Source organism: Oncorhynchus kisutch, linkage group LG4, assembly GCF_002021735.2.
Source record: "Oncorhynchus kisutch isolate 150728-3 linkage group LG4, Okis_V2, whole genome shotgun sequence".
In the NCBI taxonomy this organism is placed as follows: domain Eukaryota; kingdom Metazoa; phylum Chordata; class Actinopteri; order Salmoniformes; family Salmonidae; genus Oncorhynchus; species Oncorhynchus kisutch.
The window spans coordinates 38,823,839-38,846,839 of NC_034177.2; the positions used below are offsets into that span (position 1 = coordinate 38,823,839).

General features: G+C 41.7%; 2 protein-coding genes and 1 non-coding gene across 3 annotated transcripts; 2 read left to right on the forward strand and 1 right to left on the reverse strand.

The window, feature by feature from the left end:
- Positions 1–111: 111 nt before the first annotated feature.
- LOC109889502 (40S ribosomal protein S17) lies at positions 112–6,130 on the forward strand. Its single transcript, XM_020480963.2, has 5 exons — positions 112–218; positions 1,156–1,307; positions 2,678–2,783; positions 5,586–5,651; positions 6,004–6,130. The coding sequence occupies exons 1-5, from the start codon at positions 216–218 to the stop codon at positions 6,079–6,081; spliced, it is 405 nt and encodes a 134-aa protein (XP_020336552.1). The 5' UTR covers positions 112–215; the 3' UTR covers positions 6,082–6,130.
- Positions 2,366–2,495, forward strand: LOC116374047 (small nucleolar RNA SNORA71). Its single transcript, XR_004209876.1, has one exon. It is a non-coding gene; the product is annotated as a small nucleolar RNA SNORA71 (small nucleolar RNA).
- A 10,035-nt stretch (positions 6,131–16,165) lies between the features above and the next one.
- lg4h15orf40 (linkage group 4 C15orf40 homolog) lies at positions 16,166–21,661 on the reverse strand. The gene is made up of 4 exons (XM_020479855.2): positions 21,321–21,661; positions 17,172–17,301; positions 16,894–17,021; positions 16,166–16,802 (listed from the first exon to the last, which is right to left on the reverse strand). Exons 1-4 carry the CDS (start codon positions 21,516–21,518, stop codon positions 16,710–16,712), a joined length of 549 nt encoding a protein of 182 aa, XP_020335444.1. The 5' UTR covers positions 21,519–21,661; the 3' UTR covers positions 16,166–16,709.
- Between the last annotated feature and the right edge of the window lie 1,340 nt (positions 21,662–23,001).

Sequence of the window (23,001 nt, forward strand, 5' to 3'; positions counted from 1 at the left end):
ACTTTTTTTCATTTGAATTCATAATCCTATATACGTAAACAGTTTGGTAATAGAAATCTTTCCTAATAAATGAAGTCTGATAATTGTTTCACGAATTCCTCCACCACTAGGGGCCAGCAAAACATTTTCGCCTTGGTTTGCCAGTTCCGCATAACCCTCTTTTTTAAACTTCTGCTCAAGAATTTGTTTGGCCTCTTCAACTAACCCGATTCAATATGGTGGGTACTCAAACATTTACAACCCCACTAAATCTATCGTAATCGGCGCTTTTTAACCAACCGTAATGGTATTTAGGTCTGTAATAGTAACATGTTGGATGTATTATACAATCACATTGACATATTGAGTTGGAATGCCGTTCCTGGCAGTTTTTATGAACAATTTAATGTCGAGTGTTCCCCGAGATGCTAACGGAAGAAGCAGTACGCTGGCATTTGGCTGTCCATGAACAACCTCGTTTTCCATATCTTGATTTGATTAGAATCAGTAGAGAGAACTGGCAGTGCCTTCGATGTTGCACAATCATCCGATGTGTGTTTGGTGGTGTTGCACCTAGGTTTAAGCTGTGTGTAAGGAATTGAATTTCATTCGTACTGATACTGATAAGCATAACTGGTTAGTTGGCTAACTAACGGTACCTTATTGCCAAATCGTCCTAGTTAACCTTAGCTAGGGGTCTAGCTACCGGTAGTTATTTATCCATGTACAGTACTAGCCTGCTAATTATGATTAATCACTGGTGTAACTAGTCATGACTTCCATTTACTAGCCAGGTACCTCGCTAGTTAGCCAGTATACACAAAGTTGCAACCCAGATAACTAGTAACGTTACAAGTAGTAACGGTATTGGGCTAGCTAGTTACGATTTTGCATTTCTGGTTAGTAAACTAAATTTCGGTTGCATGTCAGCCGTGGGAATACTGAAACCTACCATTTCAGCAGCTTCTGTACTTTCATTTCTTACATTAAACCCTGTATCGAAATTGGCCATGGTGTTGATAGTACAAGGAAAAGTGAAATGAGAGCCTTTCCCGTGTTTGATGGGTCCTCAATCCCAACTGAACCCTGGTTCTCTCAAGACATTTTAAATGTTGAGAATTTGGGCCATTCTGAGCATTCAGGAAACTGAAAGTCATTTGCACAACTTTACAACAGGGACGAGTCAGGACTAAGACGGTGAAAAAGGCCGCCCGGGTCATCATTGAGAAGTACTACACCAGGCTGGGAAATGACTTCCACACCAACAAGAGGGTGTGCGAGGAGATCGCAATCATCCCAAGCAAGAAGCTGCGCAACAAGATAGCTGGGTGAGTCTTTCTTTAGACATATGGTCTATGTTTAGAGCATAGAAGGGGACCAAGTGAGCAATGTTTCTCAACCATTTATCTTGGTGGCACCACTGGCCTTTTGAACAGATTCAATCTTTAGACCAGTGACTTTGAAGAAGTCAGATTTGGCTGTATGTAGTCTTTTAAAAGGATGACCATAACTTGTCATTTGATCACACCATGGTAGTGTTTCTGGATAAGTGGGCATTTTGTATATGTGAATGAGATGGGGTGGCATGTACATAAACATGATTAAGGTGGTTGTGTTTGAGATGGATTGTTTAGGGGTTTCCCATTTGTACTGAGATCTTTATGGATGCTATGGGATGAGGCATGTCGCTTGTTTTTTTATTTTTTTATCTCCTGACGCATTGTACTTGATGCACAATATGTAAATGATAGCCGAATGTAACCTTAAAGTAGTTGACCAAAGCACGTTTCCTCTCCATCTGTTGGAACTGTTTGTGAAATTTGCCAGCTGATTGTGTGGGACAACGTTCGGTTCGTCTCGGCCATATTGTGCAAGTGTTTGTCGCATGCGAAAAACAGATAAACAGACCAGTGTACTGAAGGTTGGGTTGATGACGATTCCCTTTGGATATTTTGTCTGATTACCCCCGACATGGGGACAAAATCAGCAGACAACGGGTAAAGTTGAAATTAAGTTCGTTCATAGGACTTGTAGTAGGACTGTTCGGTAATGCTGAGCCTACATGATAGAGATGAGAGTAAGTATTTATCTCTTGGATTCTAAAAGAAGCTAGTCTGCTGTGTTTTGTGGCTGGTGTTGCCTATGGATTGAATTTGAGCTTATGTCAACATAAAGCATATTGGTCAACCCTGAAGTAGCTCATTCATTACATTTGTTCATTTAATTAACATTGGCTATGCTGCAGTTCAATCAGGTTGGAGTTCAACACTACTTGTAATAGCATGGGTGAATCACAGTCAGTCTGCTGCACTGGCTTGGAGGGACAGACTCATTCATTCTATCATATCCCTGACCTAGCTAATTATTGCTAGTTCGCCACTTAAAACCCTGTATCGAAAGTGATTATGGCATGACTGTTGCCATAGTCATTGATAGTACAGGAACAGTGATTTTTGAAAGCTTTTCCCGTGTTTGTTGGCATACCTGTTCCTGTCAAACCCTGTATCTTTCAAACATCTTCTACGTCCGCAACAATCTAAACTTGTGTGAAACCTCATTCTCATGTTAGGCAAGTTTTTAGTGATCTTGCAATTTAAAAAAATAAAACAAATATTTAAAAATAAAACTGCTGTGATCCAATGCTGTGACAATTGTGAAGTTGAATGTGAATGAACTGGATTCTTGATTGTGCACTCAGGTATGTGACCCATCTCATGAAGCGCATCCAGAGGGGCCCCGTCAGAGGCATCTCCATCAAGCTCCAGGAGGAGGAGAGGGAGAGGAGGGACAACTACGTCCCAGAGGTAAGTGTGCCCCCACCCACACAGGGCCTAAAATTACCCCCCCCCCCCCCCCCCCCCAAAGAAAGAAACATGAAATTGCTTAGCAAAATTTTTTAAACAAATGTATTGTGATATATTGCTGCATTTAATATTCTATGACCTTTTAACCTAAATATCAGACACATTTTCAACTGCCCCTTTAAGGTTACCATGGTAATGGGGCCATCAGTCATGTGCCTGTGAGAACCTCACTAGTAGAGGCCGACAATGTCTCTTTGCTAGCTGTCGAAGCAAACTCAAACATTGACAAGCAACCTAGCTTGAGAAACCTGCACACTGCTCTTGCTTGTATCACTACTCTTTATTAAGCTTTACGTATCGGCCCTCAAGCTCTGGCGAAGGCCTTGAGGCCGATACGTAAAGCATAATAAAGAGCAGTGATACTAGCAAGAGTGGGTTTGTTCTTTTTTCTCATCTTATTAAATTGTTAAAGGTCTAACACCATGGGCCAAAAAGGTGCTGTATGACGCAAGGAGCCTCTTTACACAATATACTGAACCAAAATATAAACAAAACATGCAAAAATCAAGTCAATCGAAATAAATTAATTGGGCCCTAATCTATGGCTTTCATATGACTGGTAATACAGTTGGGCACAGATACCTTAAAAAAAAAAAGTAGGAAAGTAGAAAACCAGTAGAAAACCAGTCGGTATCTGGTGTGACCACTATTTGCCTCGTGCATTGCGACATCTCCTTCGCATAGAGTCGATCAGGCTGTTGATTGTGGAATGTTGTCCCACTCCTCTTTAATAGCTGTGTGAAGTTTCTGGATATTGGCGAGAACTGTAACACCCTGTCGTACAGGTTGATCCAGAGCATCCCAAACATGCGCAATGGGTGACATATCTGATGAGTATGCAGGCCATGGAAGAACTGGGACATTTTCAGCTTCCATTAATTGTATACAGATCCTTACGACATGGGGTTGTGCATTATCATGCTGAAACATGAGGTAATGGCAGCAGATGAATGGTACAACAATGGGCCTCGGGATCTCATCACGGTACCGCTGTGCATTCACATCGCCATCGATTAAAATGCAATTGTGTTTGTTGTCCGTAGCTTATAATCAGCTTCTTGATATGCTACACCTGTCAGGTGGATGGATTGTCTTGGCAGAAGAGAACTGCTCTCAAACTGGGATGTAACCAAATTTATGCCCAAAATTTCAAATAAAATAAAATTTGAAAGAAATACAATTTGAAAGATAAGCTTTTTGTGCGTATGAAAGATTTCTGGGATACTTAAGCTCATGAAACATGGGACCAACACTTTACATGTTGCATTTATATTTGTGTTCAGTGTAACATTCATTCATTATCACTGGTATTGACAATGGAAGGCTGCTGGTCTCTGATCCGATATTTTGTACAGTATCTCCTGCCGTTGTGGCCTTAACGTAAAATACTGCACCGATAGGCTACTGTATAAAACACATGTGGTCCGTCAACCCTCCATCTGCAGAGCTATTGGGTGTGCAGGCTTTTTATCTAGCCCTGCTCAAACATACCAGTGTCAGCTTATCAAGGTCCTGTTGAGCAGCTGATTTTTACAATGTTGTGTGTTCGAGCAGGGCCATTTAAAAAGAAAAAAGCCTACACACCCAGTAGCTCTCATGGAATCTCCTGGAGGGAGGGTTGGCCACCCTGAAACATTACATTTATAACCAAATACATTTTATGTCATAAAATAATTCCCTCATTTAGTGAACCAGGGATCAAATGGCTAAGGTGGGCGAGGTGGCTAACTAAGATGTTCATCTATTTGTAAGGTTCAAATATTGTATTCACTTCTTGACAGCATTGGAGTTACTTGTCAATTAGGCAATTCTAAGAATATATATTTTTAACTTGGTCAGAATTACATGGCTAGTATTGAATAGACGAGAATTCTAACCAATTTTGAGCGCTGCGTCATTATTTTACCTGCTGCGTAAATGTCTCTCTCTCCTCTGGCAATGGCCCACTGGCACACGAAGGTGATGCATACACAATGAATGACCAGGATTTTCATTAGCTATAACTGGGCAAATTATTCACTAGCTCGCAATGAATATCAACAAATGTGCACATGCGGCTAGGCTCGCTTTGATCTCAAAAACGCATCTTGCGAATGACTACATGATTGAAAGAATGCTCGTGCCTGTCAATGCAGGTCTACAATAATTGCATCCAGAAGACAGTGATCCAATTTTTATCAGAGAGCTTGTTTGTTTGATATTCTGTTTTTACATGTTTTTTTCGGCCAACTTAAATCAATATTCTTCTTGTCTGACTATTTTTTTTTTTTCCCCGGGCAAGTGGACAAGCGTTAATGTCAAGCCCTGATAGCTATACATGCTTCTACTTTGCCTAGGCACCATAAGATGCATTCTCATAAACTGCTTTTAGTCATCAACAATCGCCTTGCGCTGCTGCCATTGGGAATCTTAAGTCTACAGTTGAGATAGGATGTGACACTTTTTGATTTGCCCTGTATCGAAAGTGACTATGACATGACTGTTGCCATTAAAAGTTCAGGAGTAGTGATCTTGAAAGCTTTTCCCGTGTTTGTTGGAATACCTGTTCCTGTCAAACCCTGTATATTTAAAAAAAATGTGTTAAGACCGCAAACCTTGCCCCAGGCAGCCAGTAACTGCTGTATGCCCTGTTGAGTTGGTGGCAGTGTTGCCTGTTTAACATGAACACTATTGATACATTGTTTTGTGGACAGCGCTGACATGCCATTAGCGCAGTAACTAAATCTTTGTTTTTGTTTCCAGGTGTCTGCACTCGACCAGGAGATAATCGAGGTCGACCCAGACACCAAGGAGATGCTCAAGCTACTGGTAAGTCCCTCACAGACGTTTGGTGTCTTAATGATGCATATATGTGCAGTGTGAAGATGACACCTTGGTTTTAACCATGTATAAAAAGTGACAAAGGCATGATTGTTGCCATAGTCATTGATAGTACAGGAACCATGACTGAGATTTTCTCATGTTTGTTGGAATACGAGTACCTGTCAAACCCTGCATCTTTAAAATATCTTCCACGTCCTCCCCAGTCTTAACTTCAGGGTGAAACTACTCGGTGTTACTAGACCAGTCTTCTGCGATTTACATTGTTAGCATTAACCTGTGGTGTTTTCTGGTGGTAACTTGTTGGTGAAATTAGATTTTATCTTCCTCCTTCCTCCAGGACTTTGGCAGTTTGTCGAACCTGCAAGTCACCCAGCCAACTGTCGGAATGAACTTCAAGACACCAAGAGGAGTCTAGGCATTTGTAATATCGCTTAATAATAAAATTAAAAAGTACACAAAAAGCAGTGTTTCCTAGTGGTGTTGCTGTTTAGAACATGGAGGGGCAACTCAAGGGCTGGATTGGTGCCCCAGTTAACGCACCTGACTCCAATAATCCACTAATCATGATCTTCAGTTTAGAATGCAATTAGTTTAATCAGCTGTGTTAGCTAGGTATGGGGAGGAAGTGACACACCACTCTGGTCCCAGAGGACTGGAGTTACCCATTCCTGGTTAAGAGCAAGTAGAAACGCATGAGTGCACACTCCAGGATAATTGGTATTTTAACCATTTTCAGAAAGGGGAAAGCAATAATCATGCTATGTGGGAAAATGTGAATAGGATATGTGCTTAGTCCTCGTTCATGTGCTTGTTTCAATTGGCCGACCTGTCATTGCAGGCTTTGTGCAATAAGGTTGGGTTCCTATACATATGTCTAGTATTACTCATTCACTGCTACAGCAGCATTGTGAAGTGAGATTAACATAACTTTACATTTGAGAGCTCTTGAGTTAGTACTGTGAACAGTACTGTTAAGATCTTTGTAGGGTTTTGGATTGAGTGGATTAGAACAAACATTCCATTTGACCAATGAAGTTTAAAACTCAGTTCCCTCTATGATCAAATGGCATCTTTACATTTTGACCTTCCACTTATGTGAACATTGAAAGACATGATTATATTCCATTATTTACAATTATTTGTTAATAGAAAAACATGACTAAGTAGTTTTAGATCAATGAAGTTTGTGCATTTTCACTTGGTTCTTCAGTAAGAAGACCTATTGTAAACCCTCTAGAATTCAATGACCCCTGAAAATAATAGCTAGGTAAACATATTACACTCAGCAAACAGCACAATGGGAAGCTAGGGTGACATCTACACACTTCAGTCAACCATCTAGAGAAAATCACTCAGAAAAATGTGTCTACTACTAAGATAGAAGACAACCGACTAGTAGCCATACGACCTTCTATCCCACTGCTGACTTAACTCTGAAGCTTAACAGTTTTGGACTTGCTCAATCCATGGATGAGAGATCAGATAGAAGTGGTGTTAGAAGGCCAGTAGGGGTGACTCTTTCCTCTGGTCTCTTCGTGGTTTTTATTTTTGCAGATGTGTCTATATGACAGTCTTCAAGCTCACAGATAAAAGGCCCCATTTCATGCTAAATCCCTTTTTTTTCATGGGCTGTGATGAATAGCGTACCCTGGTGTCCACTGGCAGGTTATGGGTCTGGTGAAGTGATGTGGATTTGAAAGGGGTGCACCACGCCAATCAGTAGAGATTGAGAAAGGGGAGGGGGGGTTATCAGACCATATCTGAAATGATGGCAGACACAAACCACAATACCCTTGGGATCTGGTTTTCATTTCCCATCTGCACCCTATTGGAACTTTGGAACTATATTGTATAGCAAATACCAGGGAATCACTAAGAATATGACATGGTAAAATGGTTATTACACAGTTAAAGTAACCTATTGAATACCTAAAAATAAAGTATAAAATAACACAAGCCCCACTGGTAGCAGGTAGAACTGCAGTGATATAGATATTGGACTGTTCAACAATGTATTATGATCTCTCACAGCTGGCTACGACCGGGAGACCCATGGGGTGGCGCACAATTGGCCCAGCGTCGTCCGGCTTAGGGGAGGGTTTGGCCGGCAGGGATGTCCTTGTCCTATCGCGCTCTAGCAACTCCTGTGGCGGGCCGGGCGCAGTGCACGCTGACACAGGTCGCCAGGTGCATGGTGTTTCCTCCGACACATTGGTGCAGCTGGCTTCTGGGTTAAGGGGGCATTGTGTCAAGGTTGTGTTTGAGGACACACGACTCTCGACCTTCGCCTCTCCCGAGTCTGTACGGGAGTTGCAGTGATGAGACAAGACTGTAACTACCAATTGGATACCATGAAATTGGGGAGAAAACGGGGTAAAAAAGTAGTACCAAGATTAGGATATACAGTATTTTTCATCCTTGCAAAGGGCAGATTATCAACTTCAGTCATAAGTACATAACTTAAACTGGTAAAATCATGCATTGATATTGACAGTTTGTGTTTAAAAAAATCGGAATTATTTAAAGTTAGGATTCGGCATCATGTAATCTCGTCTCAACATGTAATCTCGTCTCAACAAGCGCATCAAGGATGAAAGCCAAATGTTATTTTCCAGTTCTGTGTGCCCGGGGGCACAATAAAAATGGTTTTTCCACTATTCAGTGCTGTGAAACCTCCTGCTATAAATATCCATCAAAAGAGGGGCAAGTAAAAGGGTTTAAAATCCTCCCCTTGTTCCTCTGCCAATTTCCGCCAGGCTGTTGGCCACAATTTGGTTCCCGCTTGTCTTCTTTTGAGGTCTGTTTAGCGCTGCCTACATAGACCGTCTTCAAAACTCACTGTGCTCAATCCCCATCCCTCCACCCCCATTTCCCCAACACACCCACCATCCTCCAACAGCTTACATCCTTAATCTCCTCTGTGTTGTAAAAAGTTTAGAAAATGAGCCAGATTACCAGGAAAATCTCACAGAAAATTCTTGCTTTACCTATTCTGAATCAAGCAGTAGTGATTGAGGAGGACCAATGTCACTGCCAGATGAGAGGACTTCAATAACACCAACTGACCCAATCAATCTCAATTCATCCCCAGGAACAGAAATAGCTATTCACCTCCGTACAACCTAAATCAATCCCATTGACTTCCTCCATTGATCAAAACAAGGTCTCTTATCAATTAAGACACTCATTAAATGTTTGTCTCCTAATTACTTTTCGGTTGTGCTTTAATGTTACATTTAGTTTGCTATAGAGTTTGCTACAAAATTGAGCTCACCTCTAATCTTAATGAAACTGTTGACATGCTTGTAAACTATCAAGGATTACAAAGGGAAACCCAGACGATGAGCTAAATGCCTTCTATGCTCATGTCGAGGCAAGCAACACTGAACCATGCATGAGAACACCAGCTGTTCCGGACGACTATGTGATCTATCTCTCCATAGCCGATGTAAGTAAGACTTTAAACAGGTTAACATTAGCAAGGCCATAGGGCTAGAGGGAATAGCAGGACGCGTACTGACCAGCTGGAAAATGTCTTCACTGGAATGTTCAACCTATCCCTGACCCGGTTTGTAATACCAACTTGTTTTAAGCAGACCACCCCGAACACCAAGGTAACCTGCCTAAATGACTATCGCCCTGTAGCGCTAACATCCATAGCCATGAAATGCTTTGAAAGGCTGGTCATGGCTCACATCAACAACATCATCCAAAACACACTGGACCCACTCCAATTTGCATACCACCCAACAGATCCACAGATGACACAATCTCTATTGCACTGCACACTGCCCCCACCCACCTGGACAAAAGGAATACCTATGTAAGACTGTTCTTCATTGACTACAGCTGAGCACCCCTCCATGCTCATCACCATGCTCAGGACCCTGGGACTGAACACCTCCCTCTGCAACTGGATCCTGGACTTCCTGACGGACCGCCCCCAGGTGATGAGGGTAGGCAACAACACATCCGCCATGCTGACCGTCAACACAAGGGCCCCTCAGATCCTCAAATGGTTCTACAGCACCATTGAGAGCATCTTAATTGGCTGCATCATCGCTTGGTAACTACAAGAAACAGTAACTTACAGTAACTACAAGGCACCCGATGGCAAGGTGCTACAGAGGGTGGTGAGTACGGCCCAGTACATCACCGGGGCCAAGCTCCCTGCCACCCAGGACCTCAGAGGAAAACAAGGCTGCTAAATAGCTAATCAAATGGATTGACCTTCAAGCTGCTTGTTGATCATTGCTAGACAGACATTTTCAAGTCTTGCCATAGATTTTCACGTCAATTTTGAGTCAACTGTACCTAGGCCACTCAAGAACATTCAATGTCGTCTTCGTAAGCAACTCCAGTGTAGGTTTGGCCTTTTGTTTTAGGTCATTGTCCTGCTGAAAGGTGAATTCGTCTCCCAGTGTCTATTCCGTTTCATTTGATCCTATTCTGACAAGCATAACAATTTTTTAAAATTTATTTTACCTTTATTTAACTACGCAAGTATGTTAAGAACAAATTCTTATTTTCAATGACAGCCTAGGAACAGTGTGTTAACTGCCAGGAACAGAACGACAGATTTGGTACTCAAACAAAACGCTTTGTATTCAGGACAAAAAAGTGAATTTCTTGGGTAAATGTTTTGCAGTATTACTTAATTGTTTTGTTGCAAACAGGATGCATGTTTTGGAATATTTTTAGTCTGTTCAGGCTTCCAAATTTTCACTATCATTCAGGTTAGTATTGTGGAGTAACTATAAAAATACATTTTAAACCTTTATTTAGCTAGTGAAATTAGTTAAGAGCAAATTCATATTTACAATGACGACCTACGACCTACAATGACGAACAGTGCCTTGTTCAGAAATACATATTTTTACCTTCTCAGCTCGGGGATTCAATCCAGCAGTCTTTCAGTTACTGGCCCAACGCTCTAACCACTAGGCTACCTGCCGCAACAACAAGGTTGTTGAGCCATCCTCAGCTTTCTCATATCCCAACCATTAAACTCTGTAAATGTTTTAAAATCACTGTTGGCCTCATGGTGAAATCCCTGACCAGTTAAGAACAAATTCTTATTTACAATGACGGCCTACCCTGGCCAAATCCTAACCCGGACAACGCTGGGCCAATTGTGCGCCACCCTATGGGACTCCCAATCACAGCCGGATGTGATACAACCTGGAATCGAACCAGGGTCTGACACCTTTAGCACTGAGATGCAGTGCCTTAAACCGCTGCGCCACTCGGGAGACCCATATTGTAAGAAGGGTTATTCAGCTTCTGCTTTATTAAATGTTTTTACACATCTACCAATCGGGGACCTTCTTGCGAGACCGTGAAAAGCCTCCTTGGTCTTTGTGGTTGAATCTGTGCTTGAAATTCACTACTTGATTGAGGGACCTTACAGATAATTGTATGTCTGGGGTACAGAGATGGAGTAGTTTTAAAAAATCATGTTAACCACTATTATTGACCACGGAATGAGTCCATGCAGCTTATTATGCAATTTGTTAAGCACATTTTTACTCCTGAACTTATTCAGGCTTGCCATAACACAGGGGTTGAATACTTATTGACTCAAGACATTTCATCTTTGAAAAAACTATGACATTATGGGGTATTGTGTGTATATCAGTGACAAAATCTCAATTTAATACATTTTCAATTCAGGCTGTAACACAACAACGTGGAAAAAAGTAAAGGGGTGTGAATACTTTCTGAAGGCACTGTAAATACATGTTATTCCACATTTTATTGTGTTACAGACCAAATTTAAAATGGATGAAACATATTATTTTCTCACCCATCTACACAAAATACCCCATAATAACAGTGATTTAAAAAATATATAAATGTTAGCAAATGAAATACAGACATATCTCATTTACGTAAGTATTCACACCCTTGAGTCGATACATGTTTGTCACCTTTGGCATCGTTTAAAGTTGAGTCTTTCTGGGTAAGTATCTAAGAGCTTTCCACAACTGGAGTCTGCAACATTTGCCAATGAACCTTTTCAAAATTCTTCAAGCTCTATGTCCAGATGAATCTCTGACAAGATATGTCACTGTTATTGAAAGGATTGTGAAATTGTGGCAGATTAAAGACTTACAGAAATCTCTGGAACATGCTAACATCTCTGTTGACGAGTCTACAATACGTGAAAGACTAAACAAGAATGGTGTTCATGGGTGGACACCATGGAAGAAGCCACTACTGTCCAAAAAAAACATTGCTGCACGTCTGACGTTTGCAAAAGTGCACCTGGATGTTCCACAGCGCTACTGGCAAAGTATTCTGTGGACAGATGAATCTACAGTTCAGTTGTCTGGAATGAACGCACAGCACACCAACATCAAAACCTCACCCCAACTTGGTTTTGATGGTAGGACAGTCTGGTAAGCCTACATTATGATCAAATAGCCACATTAACCTACATGGACACTGTTAAAACTATAACTTAAAGCAGGTTCCCCCTCCGTGTTCACAGTAAACAATAACTGGAAGTTGCACAGAATTTTCCCAACGTTCACATTTGCGCTCAGCAGACCTGACATTTTCTCAGTGCTACAAAAATGTTGAGGGAACATTGGTCATGAATACATGGAGTGAAGCCAATCAACATGAGCCTTCAGAAGCAGGATGATGAAATCAACCTCTAGCAACACCTTTACTTGGTGAGAATCGAGGTCCCCTACATTACAGAGAAAAGCAGCAATATTTACAAATCACTAGACACAAACATCCAACCCTTCCTCCATCATTGGAGAACTCGGCTAATGGCACCCAGTCTTCTGCTCTTTAATTAGAGTGCTCTCTAATCTACCGGACATGAGTGTGGCAGAGGTGTACTCCTTCCTGTTTGGCCCTGTCCGGGGGTGTCCTTGGATGGGTCCACAGTGTCTCCTGACCCCTCCTGTCTCAGCCTCCAGTATTTATGCTGTAGTAGTTTATGTGTCGGGGGGCTAGGGTCAGTCTGTTATATCTGGAGTACTTCTCCTGTCCTATTCGGTGTCCTGTGTGAATCTAAGTGTGCGTTCTCTAATTCTCTCCTTCTCTCTTTCTTTCTCTCTCTCGGAGGACCTGAGCCCTAGGACCATGCCCCAGGATTACCTGACATGATGACTCCTTGCTGTCCCCAGTCCACCTGGCCGTGCTGCTGCTCCAGTTTCAACTGTTCTGCCTTCTTATTATTCGAACATGCTGGTCATTTATGAACATTTGAACATCTTGGCCATGTTCTGTTATAATCTCCACCCGGCCCAGCCAGAAGAGGACTGGCCACCCCACATATGCTCTCTCTAATTCTCTCTTTTTTTCTCTCTCTCGGAGGACCTGAGCCCTAGGACCATGCCCCAGGATTACCTGACATGATGACTCCTTGCTGTCCCCAGTCCATCTGACCGTAATGCTTCTCCAGTTTCAACTGTTCTGCCTTATTATTATACGACCATGCTGGTCATTTATGAACATTTGAACATCTTGGCCATGTTCTGTTATAATCTCCACCCGGCACAGCCAGAAGAGGACTGGCCACCCCACATAGCCTGGTTCCTCTCTAGGTTTCTTCCTAGGTTTTGGCCTTTCTAGGGAGTTTTTCCTAGCCACCGTGCTTCTACACCTGCATTGCTTGCTGTTTGGGCTTTTAGGCTGGGTTTCTGTACAGCACTTTGAGATATCAGCTGATGTACGAAGGGCTATATAAATACATTTGATTTGATTTGATACTCCTGCCAGCGACTGCTCAAACTGGGCCAGTACTGCCAAGCCTTGGAGAGGGAGCAGATCGACGGAGAACTGTTGTACACAGTGGAGCCCAGCATGATGAGGGAGACCCAGGGAATGGAGCACCTTCACGTGGCAAGCTGCTCGGTTTCCGACAGGGCTGAAGGCCCTTATTTGGGTCCTCTGGAGCTGAGCAGGTTGGGTAGTAACGGATTACTGTACATGTTATCTGGACTATGTAATCAGATTTAAAAAATGTAACAACAATATAGCAGTCATCCTGTCATTTTTTTTGGTAAGCAGCTGCATGAAAGTAAATAAAAGGACATTGAAAATAAAGGTTCATTCCTGCTGTGAATCAAATATTAATCCACAGCCTGATTAAAAGTACAGGATTCAGGCAGACTGCCTTGTCCCGCTGTCACACCACAGGGGAGATGGAGTCATTGAGAATTCCCTGCCATTTCCATTTCCTTTACCACAACTACAGCAATAAGATACAGAAATAAAGGGCCTCCCCAAGTGGTGCAGTGGTCTAAGGCACTGCAATGCGGTGCAAGCTGTGCCACTAGAGATTCTGGGTTTGTCCAGGCTCTGTCACAGCCGGCCTCGACTGAGAGACCCATGGGGAAGCACACAATTGGCCTAGCGTCATCCGGGTTAGGGGAGGGTTTGGACGGCAGGGACGTCCTTGACCCATTGCGCCCTAGCAACTTCTGTGACGGGCCGGGCGCAGTGCACTCTGACACGGTTGCCAGGTGGATGGTGTTTCCTCAGAAACATTGGTGTGGCTGGCTTCTAGGTTAAGTGGGCATTGTGTAAAGAAGCAGTGCGGCTTGGTTGGGTTGTGTTTCGGAGGATGCACGGCTCTCGACCTTTGCCTCTCCCGAGTCCCTACAGGAGCTAAGACTGTAACTACCAATTGGATACCACGAAAGCGGGGTAAAATAATGAGAAGAAAAACAGATACAGAAATAAATACTGGTACCAACATGAGGTCAAAGAAAATAAACAAAACATACACTGAGTATACAAAGCATTAACAACACCTGCTCTTTCCATGACACAAACTGACCAGGTGAATCCAGGTGAAAGCTATGATCCCATATTGATGTCACTTGATACATCCACTTAAATCAGTAAAGATGAAGGGGAGGAGACAGGTTAAAGAAGGATTTGTAAGCCTTGAGACAATTATTTTGTGTGTGCCATTCAGAGGGTGAATGGGAAAGACGAAAGATTTAAGTGCCTTTGAACAGGGTATGGTAATAGGTGCAACGGTTTGGTCAAGAACTGCAACACTGCTGGGTTTTTTCACGCGCAGCAGTTTCCTGTGTGTATCAAGAATGATCCACCACTACCCAATCGGACATCCAGCCAACTTGGAGCAACTCAATATTAGTAAGGTGTTCCTAATGTTTGGTATATTCATGTAGGTTTTAGGGGCAACAAATAGAATGCAGGGAAAACATTTTACTGGCAAAAGGATCTAAGCTATTTTCTAAAAGATTTAACTAACCAAATCAAATGTTATCAAATTTTAGTTGCCACATGCTTCGTGAACAGTGTAAACTAACAGTGAAATGTTTACTTACGGGCCTTTCCCAACAACGCAGAGAAAGAAAATAGAGAAATAACAGAAAAGTCAAACAAAGTAAAAATAAAAGTAATAATAGATACATATGAGAAACGATAAGTTGGTTATATACAAGGGGTACCAGTGCAGAGTCGATGTGCAGGGGTAAGAGGTAATTGAGGTAGACAAAGTGACAGATAGTAACAGTAGCAGCAGAGTATGTGATGAGTCAAAAAAGTTAGTGCAAAAAGGGTCAATGCAGATAGTCCGGGTAACTATTTGGTTAACTATTTAGCAGTCTTACGCTGCCTCTGGATGAGCATTTTCCTGTTTGCTTATGGCCTTATACAGCTCATTGAGTGTGGTCTTAGTGCCAGCATCAGTTTGTGGTGGTAAATAGACAGCTACGAAAAATATACATGAAATGTCTTGGTAAATAATATGGTGTACAGCTTATCATGAGCTATTCTAACTCAGGCAAGCAGAACCTTGAGGCTTCCTTAATATTTGAGATCGCCCACCAGCTGTTGTTAACAAAGTGACACACACCACCACCCCCCTTGTGCTTACCCGACGCTGCCGTTCTGTCTGCCGATGCATAGAGAAAAACAAGCTAGAATATTATCCATGTCCTTGTTCAGCCAAGTTTACAAGAAACAGGATATTACAGTTCTTCATGTCCTGTTGTTCATCCAGTTTGTTCTCTAGTGATTGTATATTCGCCAATAGAACAGAGGGTAGAGGTGGATTATTAACTTGACGCCATAGTTTCATCAGGGTACCTGCACATCGGCCGCTATATCTCTTTCTCTTCCGAGTGTCAGGATTAGGGCCTGGTCCGGGGTGGGTAGTATGTCCTGCGCCGCCGACTGATTGAAGTAGAACTCTTCATCCAAGTCGAGGTTAGTGATCGCTGTTCTGATGTCCAGAAGCTATTTTAGGTCATAGGAAACGGTGGCAGAAACATTATGTACAAAGAAAGTTAATATCAGCGGGGGAAAAAAACACAAAATAGCAGAATTGGACAGGAGCCCCTAAACGGACGCTATACATTCCAGTGCCATTTCTACATACCGTGAGCTATCTCTTGCACTGAAGGTAGATGGGCTGAAAAGGTGGTAACTTAAGATAACTTGGTCAGTATGAACATGATACATCAATAGCAATCAAATAAGTAACCACACCTGAGGCAAGACTCATTGTGATTCATATTTTTAATTTTTAATTTTAACTATCATAGTGCAAAAGATGATAAGGTAATTATTTCTGAGAAAAGAGAGAGGATGGCCTCCGTAAACAAGGGTTCTTTCAACATTTTGGGAATCATTTCAGACCCCTACACATTTCAAATAATTATAGAATGCTTCCATATAGGGCATGTCACATATTGTGTATTTATTGGTGTATGGGGCGGCAGGGTAGCCTAGTGGTTAGAGCGTTGGACTAGTAACCGGAAGGTTGGAAGGTTGCAAGTTCAAACCCCCGAGCTGACAAGGTACAAATCTGTCGTTCTGCCCCTGAACAGGCAGCTTAACCCACTGTTCCTAGGCCGTCATTGAAAATAAGAATTTGTTCTTAACTGACTTGCCTAGTTAAATAAAGGTAAAAAAAAAAAAATGTATCAGCTGATGCAAAGACATAGCTACAATCTTATTTTATCTGAACTGTTTTCCATAGATGTCTTAAAATCAACCAATACTGTAAAGGTGCATAGGACCAGGAATACAATGTCCTCCATGTCATCCAGAAGCCTCTTGCTTTAACCTGTCCAACACCTGCTCCGGGGTTAGTGACCCAGTCACTTTAATAATCTTCTCTCTGGATCTAGAGCCCTGCAGAGAGACATAAGGACATGATGCAGCATTTTAGTTTCAATTTAAAACTGTTCTGTTATGGGCAACACAGTAGGCTATATAAACAAACCTTGTCCAAAACGACTTCACTTCTCTTCAACTCCAGCACCTTGGAGAGATACCGCACAAGCTCCGCATTGGCCTCCCCATCTGTTGGCGGTGCGGCAATAGCGACACCTACTGCCTCTATAGACACATCTGGGAAAGATCATTTTTGTTTTAGAAATGACATAGCCCAGCTACGTTAAATGTATTACACACAAAAAAATGCACAAATATGGGGCTAGTTGTTAGTCTCGTAGTTGAGTTTCTATTGCCATCATTTTTCAGTATACAAAAAGAGTGCACCTGTAATTGCGTTCTGTTTAGATCCAGGCTTCGCGTGCACTGAAATTGTCACCACTCCGTTCTTGTTTCGAGCTACTGGCCCAGAAGGTGAAGGTTTCTCCGACGGCTTCTGTAGGCCTACAGTTTTATTCTGATGAAGAGAGAGGGACAACATTTTTACAGTACAGTAGTAAGTAGCCATTGGTCTGCATGAAAGTTCATTTGACTCAAACCTCTCCAGAGAGAACATGTGAATAAAATAAAAAATAGTCCTCATTATGTCAAGATCACAACTTATTTATCTCATGATCACTACATAACAAAAGCTGTTTTGTTGAGATCACAAAATAATAAATGTACCACGAATTATCTATTAATTTCTTCAGATGCATGATAACCACTTCATCAAGCAGCCACAGGTTGATTACAACGCAGGGTATTTAAGCCCTGAACGATGCCTGACAGACAACCTCGTCTCCCAGTCTGCTTGCTGCCCCCAAGACTACAGTCAATTGCATGCAAGGAACAACGCAGCTAACTTGGCTAATCTTTTGAGCTAACTAGTTAGCTAGGTAGTCTTGTTAGCTAGCTAGCAAGCTAGCTTGTTATCTATGATGGTTGTTAGCTTACATAACTGATATGTGTAATTATAAGTGACACTTCATGTTTTGTGTATAATATTTACACTCACAGTGGGTGAGCTTCATTCCTGACAGGCTGATCAGATTAAATTTCAGCCTCAAAGGCTGATATCTAGATGCTTTAGGCTGTTTTATAGGTAAAGCTCCTTGCAGGCAGATTAACTGTCAGCGCTTTATAGGCTGATGCATATAAACCAGAGCGGGTGAGCTCTATTCCTGGCAGGCTGATCAGATTCAGTCAGGATGCTGCCTTGAAAGGCTGTTTTATTTGTAAGGATGCTTGCAGACAGCCTACAAGGCAGCATCCTGACTTAGCAGCCTCTGAGGCTGCTTTTGAATCTAATCAGACTGCCAGGAATTAACTCTTGATCATTTACATAATGCACTGTTTGCTAATCTTTCTGCAAGGAGCTTAACCTATGGAACAGCCAACAAGGTAGAATCCTGATTTTACAGAGCATTCAGAAAGTATTCAGACCCATTTACTTTTTCCACATTTTTACATTAGACTAATTTTAAAATGGATTTAATATTTTTCCCCCCTTATCAATCTACACACAATACCTCATAATGACAAAGTAAGAATGGGTTTTTAGACATTTTTACAAATGTATACAAAAAAAAAAATTATATTACATTTATGTAAGTATTCAGACCCTTTACTCAGTACTTTGTTGAAGCACCTTTGGCAGCGATTACAGCCTCAACTCTTCTTGGGTATGACGCTACAAGCTTGGCACACCTGTATTTGGGGAGTTTCTCCCATTCTTCTCTGCAGATCCTCTCACGCTCCGTCAGGCTGGAAGGGGAGTGTCGCTGCACAGCTATTTTCATGTCTCTCCAGAGATGTTTGATCGGATTCAAGTCCGGGCTCTGGCTGAGCCACTCAAGGATATTCAGAGACTTTTCCAGAAGCCACTCCTGCACTGTTTTGGCTGTGTGCTTAGGATCGTTGTCCTGTTGGAAGGTAAACCTTCGCCCCAGTCTGAGGCCCTGAGTGCTCTGGAGCAGGTTTCTATTAAGGATCTTTCTGTAATTTCCTCCATTCATCATTCCCTTGATCCTGACTAGTCTCCCAGTGCCTGCCACTGAAAAACATCCGCACAGCATGATTCTGCAACCACCATGCTTCACCGTAGGGATGGTGCCAGGTTTCCTCCAGATGTGATGCTTGGCATTCAGGCCAAAGAGTTAAGTCTTGGTTTCATCAGACCAGAGAATCTTGTTCCTCATGTTCTGAGTCCTTTAGGTGCCTTTTGGCAAACTCCAAGTGGGCTGTCATGTGCATTTCACTGAGGAGTGGCTTCTGTCTGGACACTCTACCATAAATGCCTGATTGGTGGAGTGCTGCAAAGATGATTGTCCTTCTGAAAGGTTCTCCCATCTCCAAAGAGGAACTCTGGAGCTCTGTCTGAGTGACAATCGAGTTCTTGGTCACCTCCCTGACCAAGGCCCTTCTCCCCCGATTGCTCAGCTCTAGGACGAGTCTTGGTAGTTTCAAACTTTTTGCATTTAAGAATGATGGAGGCCACAGTGATCTTGGGGACCTTCAATGCTGCACAAATGTTTTGGTACCTTTCCCCTGATCTGTGCCTCGACATAATCCTGTTTCGGAGCTCTATGGATAATTCCTCCGACCTCAAGGCCTGGTTTTTGCTCTGACATGTACCGTCAACTGTGAGACCTTATAAAACAGGTGTGTGCCTTTCCAAATCATGTCCAATCAATTGAATATACCATAGGTGGACTCCAATCAAGTTGTTCAAACATAGCAAAGGGTCTGAATATGTATGTAAATTAGGTATTTCTGTTTCTTATTTTTAATACATTTGCAAACATTTATCAATACCTATTTTCGCTTTGTTATTATGGGGTATTGTGGGTAGATTGATGAGGGAAAAAAATATTTAATCAATTTTAGAATAAGGCTGTAATGTAACAACATTTAGAAAAGGGATGGGGTCTGAATACTTTCCGAATGCACTGTATCAACCTCTCATGCTGCTATTGAATCTGATCAGCCTGTCAAGAATGGAGCTTACCCACTCTGTAAATGTTTATATTTTCCATAAAAGTATCCCTTACAATTATACACATCAGTTATGTAAGCTAACAACCAGCATAGATAACAAGCTAGCTAACAAGACTACCTAGCTAATTAGCTAGCTTGTTTGCTCACCCCATAAGACTAGCCAAGTTAGCTGCGTTGTTGCTTGCATGCGAAGCTGGAGCGGAGCGTGCCCAATTTTTAACTGGAGCGAGTTTCGATTTTCCCAAAGGCTGGAGTGTTGGACTTCTCGCCCGCTCCAATAGCGCTCCAAGCATGCATTTGTAGTCTACCTGTGTGCTGCTATAGCCTCATGCTTGCTTTAGCTACTGTCATGGAGTTCGCTAATTTTAATAAGAAAACTGTTAAAGCACACAGGTGCAAAATCAAGTTGATTTACATAGATGAGGAGGACCAAGAGCAAGACGGAATGCAGTGGCGTCGTGTCCACAACTAAATAATCAGTGTAATCTGAAAATACATGCTTACAGAAAGGAAGAAAGTGGGTAGCTAGCTAAGTGTGTTAAAGTATTTATAAATAAAAAAATCTGATCTCTTAAAAGTTTAGTTCATTTTCGTTCTATTATCTATACAATAGAACATCATTCATTTTGGCAGGGAGCGCGACCTGAACCCACAAACTTCTGGCCCGAAGCACCATTGACTGAGTCGATAACCTCCCTTATAAACCTGGGTCGCTACAGTATAGACATGATTTATTTTACCCTTATTTTACCAGGTAAATTGACTGAGAACACATTCTCATTTACATCAACAACCTCCCCAAATACAGGTGTGCCAATAGTTACAGGGGATAGGAGGGGGGATGAATTAGCCAATTGTAAATTGGGCATGATCATATGACTGTGATGGTATGAGGGCCAGATTGGGAATTTAGCAGGACACTGGGGTTAACACCCTTACTCTTACAAAGTGTGTAGCCTACAGCAGTAGTTATATAGGATGAGCCTTATAGGCTCTCCATGGTCAATCTGTAATTGACGTGGCTGTACAGCATTTATTGCAATGCAGCCTCCACAGACTTTAAGGCTTTCATAGCTTAGTGGAGCAGAGTATTGTGAAGGATGTTGTTAAAAGAAGTTAGTGTTTATACTGCACATACCACCCCGCCTACTGTCAGCCAAGCATGTCAATGGCGAGCTATACAGAGCCCTTCGCAATGTTACAGCATTTTAGAACGGAACAAAGTTTGATTTGGCCTCTGCATGCCCCAGAGGCTCCGTAATTGCGTCACAACCTCCATAGGAAGTCTCCGACCACATTTTCGGATCAAGCATAAAGTGGCTTTTACAATACAGTATATACATGTGAAGTGGGTAAAACAGTATGGGTAGCAGTCTCTAAGGTGCAGGGTTGAGTACCGCAGGTGGTAGCCGGCTAGTAATAGTAACTAAATTCTGGGCAGGGTACTGTACTGGGCGGAGGTTGTACTACACGGACATTGTTTTAGCACAGCCCTACCGTTTTGTCCTTTTTGGGCATGTTATGGTTTCCAGAGTAATTTCTTCTTGCTGCCAAAGGTCCCTCAAGCTGGTGTGATGATGAGGACAGTCTCCGACAGAAGTAGAGAGACAGATGCTTTTGGATAAAGTTGCTCAAATGTAACACCTGAAATAATGTTGTCCGGGTTAAACGAAGATAACGGGTTTGGGTGAACATCAAGGAATCTCAGTGACTATTGAAATTATAGTGTTTTTTTTATATATATATTTTTTTATCTCCAGTAACGTCAAGGCACAGCGGTCAGAAAATGTTAACAAAGCTACTGCACACAGTGCTGTCTGGGACCTATGTGAAGCTAGCCAGACTAAAGATTAGCAACAATAGTGTAATTTCCGGTTTGCTTTCAAAATAAAAGTCCCAATTGAAATAGTGGAATCATGCCATGTTTGGACTAGATAATACTTAACAAAGTCGGAATGTTGTTATATAAATTCAGTAAAATGCAATAATTAGTTAATTTGACACAAAAAAGTACAAATCTTTTAATCTCACGGTGGATGTATTATACTTTAGAATTGGGGGCATGTGGAATATGATTTCTAAAAACATGTTTTCACTATCCTCATGTAACGCAAAAATGTGGAATATGTTGAGGGTTATGAATACTTTATGAAGGCACTGTACAACCTAACCTATTGATTGTGCACTCATGAAATGGAATATCAGCCTACTCACTGACACTCGCAGAACACAACTGTGTAGAGTTTACACAAATATTAGCATTTCATGGGTGCACAATCCATAGATTAGGCTGTACAGTGCCTTCATAAAGTATTCATAAACCTCAACATATTCCACATTTTTGCGTTACATGAGGATAGTGAAAACATGTTTTTAGAAATCTTAGATAGTTTATTGAAAATAAAGTGGCTCATTTACATAAGTATTCACATCCCTTTTGGTAGCGATTACAGCAAGAGCTTTGCACACCTGGATTGTATAATATTTGCACATTATTCTTTAAAAAAATATTCAAGCTCTGTCGTTGGTTGTTGATCATTGCTAGACAGCTATTTTCAAGTCTTGCCTTAGATCCTCAAGCTGATTTAAGTCAATTGTAACTAGGCTACTCAGAAACATTCAATGAACTCTTGGTAAGCACCTACAGTGTATAAAAGGCCTTGTGTTTTAGGTTATTGTCCTGTCTGAAAGGTGAATTTGTTTCCCATTGTCTGTTGGAAAGCAAACTGAACTAGGTTTTCCTTTAGGACTTGTGTTTAGCTCTATTCCGTTACTTTTTATCCTATAAAACTCTCTATTTCTTGCCGATGACGAGCATACCCATAACATGAAGCAGCCACCACCATGCTTGAACATATTGTCCTGTCTTTACTATCATTAACTGAAGACTGATAGTTTTTATCAAAGATTCTCTGTAATTAGTTATTACGCGATTAGACTGATTAATCATGTAACCGTAATTACTAGGAAGTCGGGGCACCAAGGAAAAATATTCAGATTACAAAGTTATCATTTCCTAAAATAACTTTTCAGATATTTTATCTGATCAATTAGTCTTCGAATTAATTAATTATTTACTTTACCTCACGTTAGTCTCATTCCAAACGTCATAAATTGTTGGTTATCTGCAGGAACCCAGTCTTCACTATGAGTCATCCATACGTCAATTGTCTTAAAG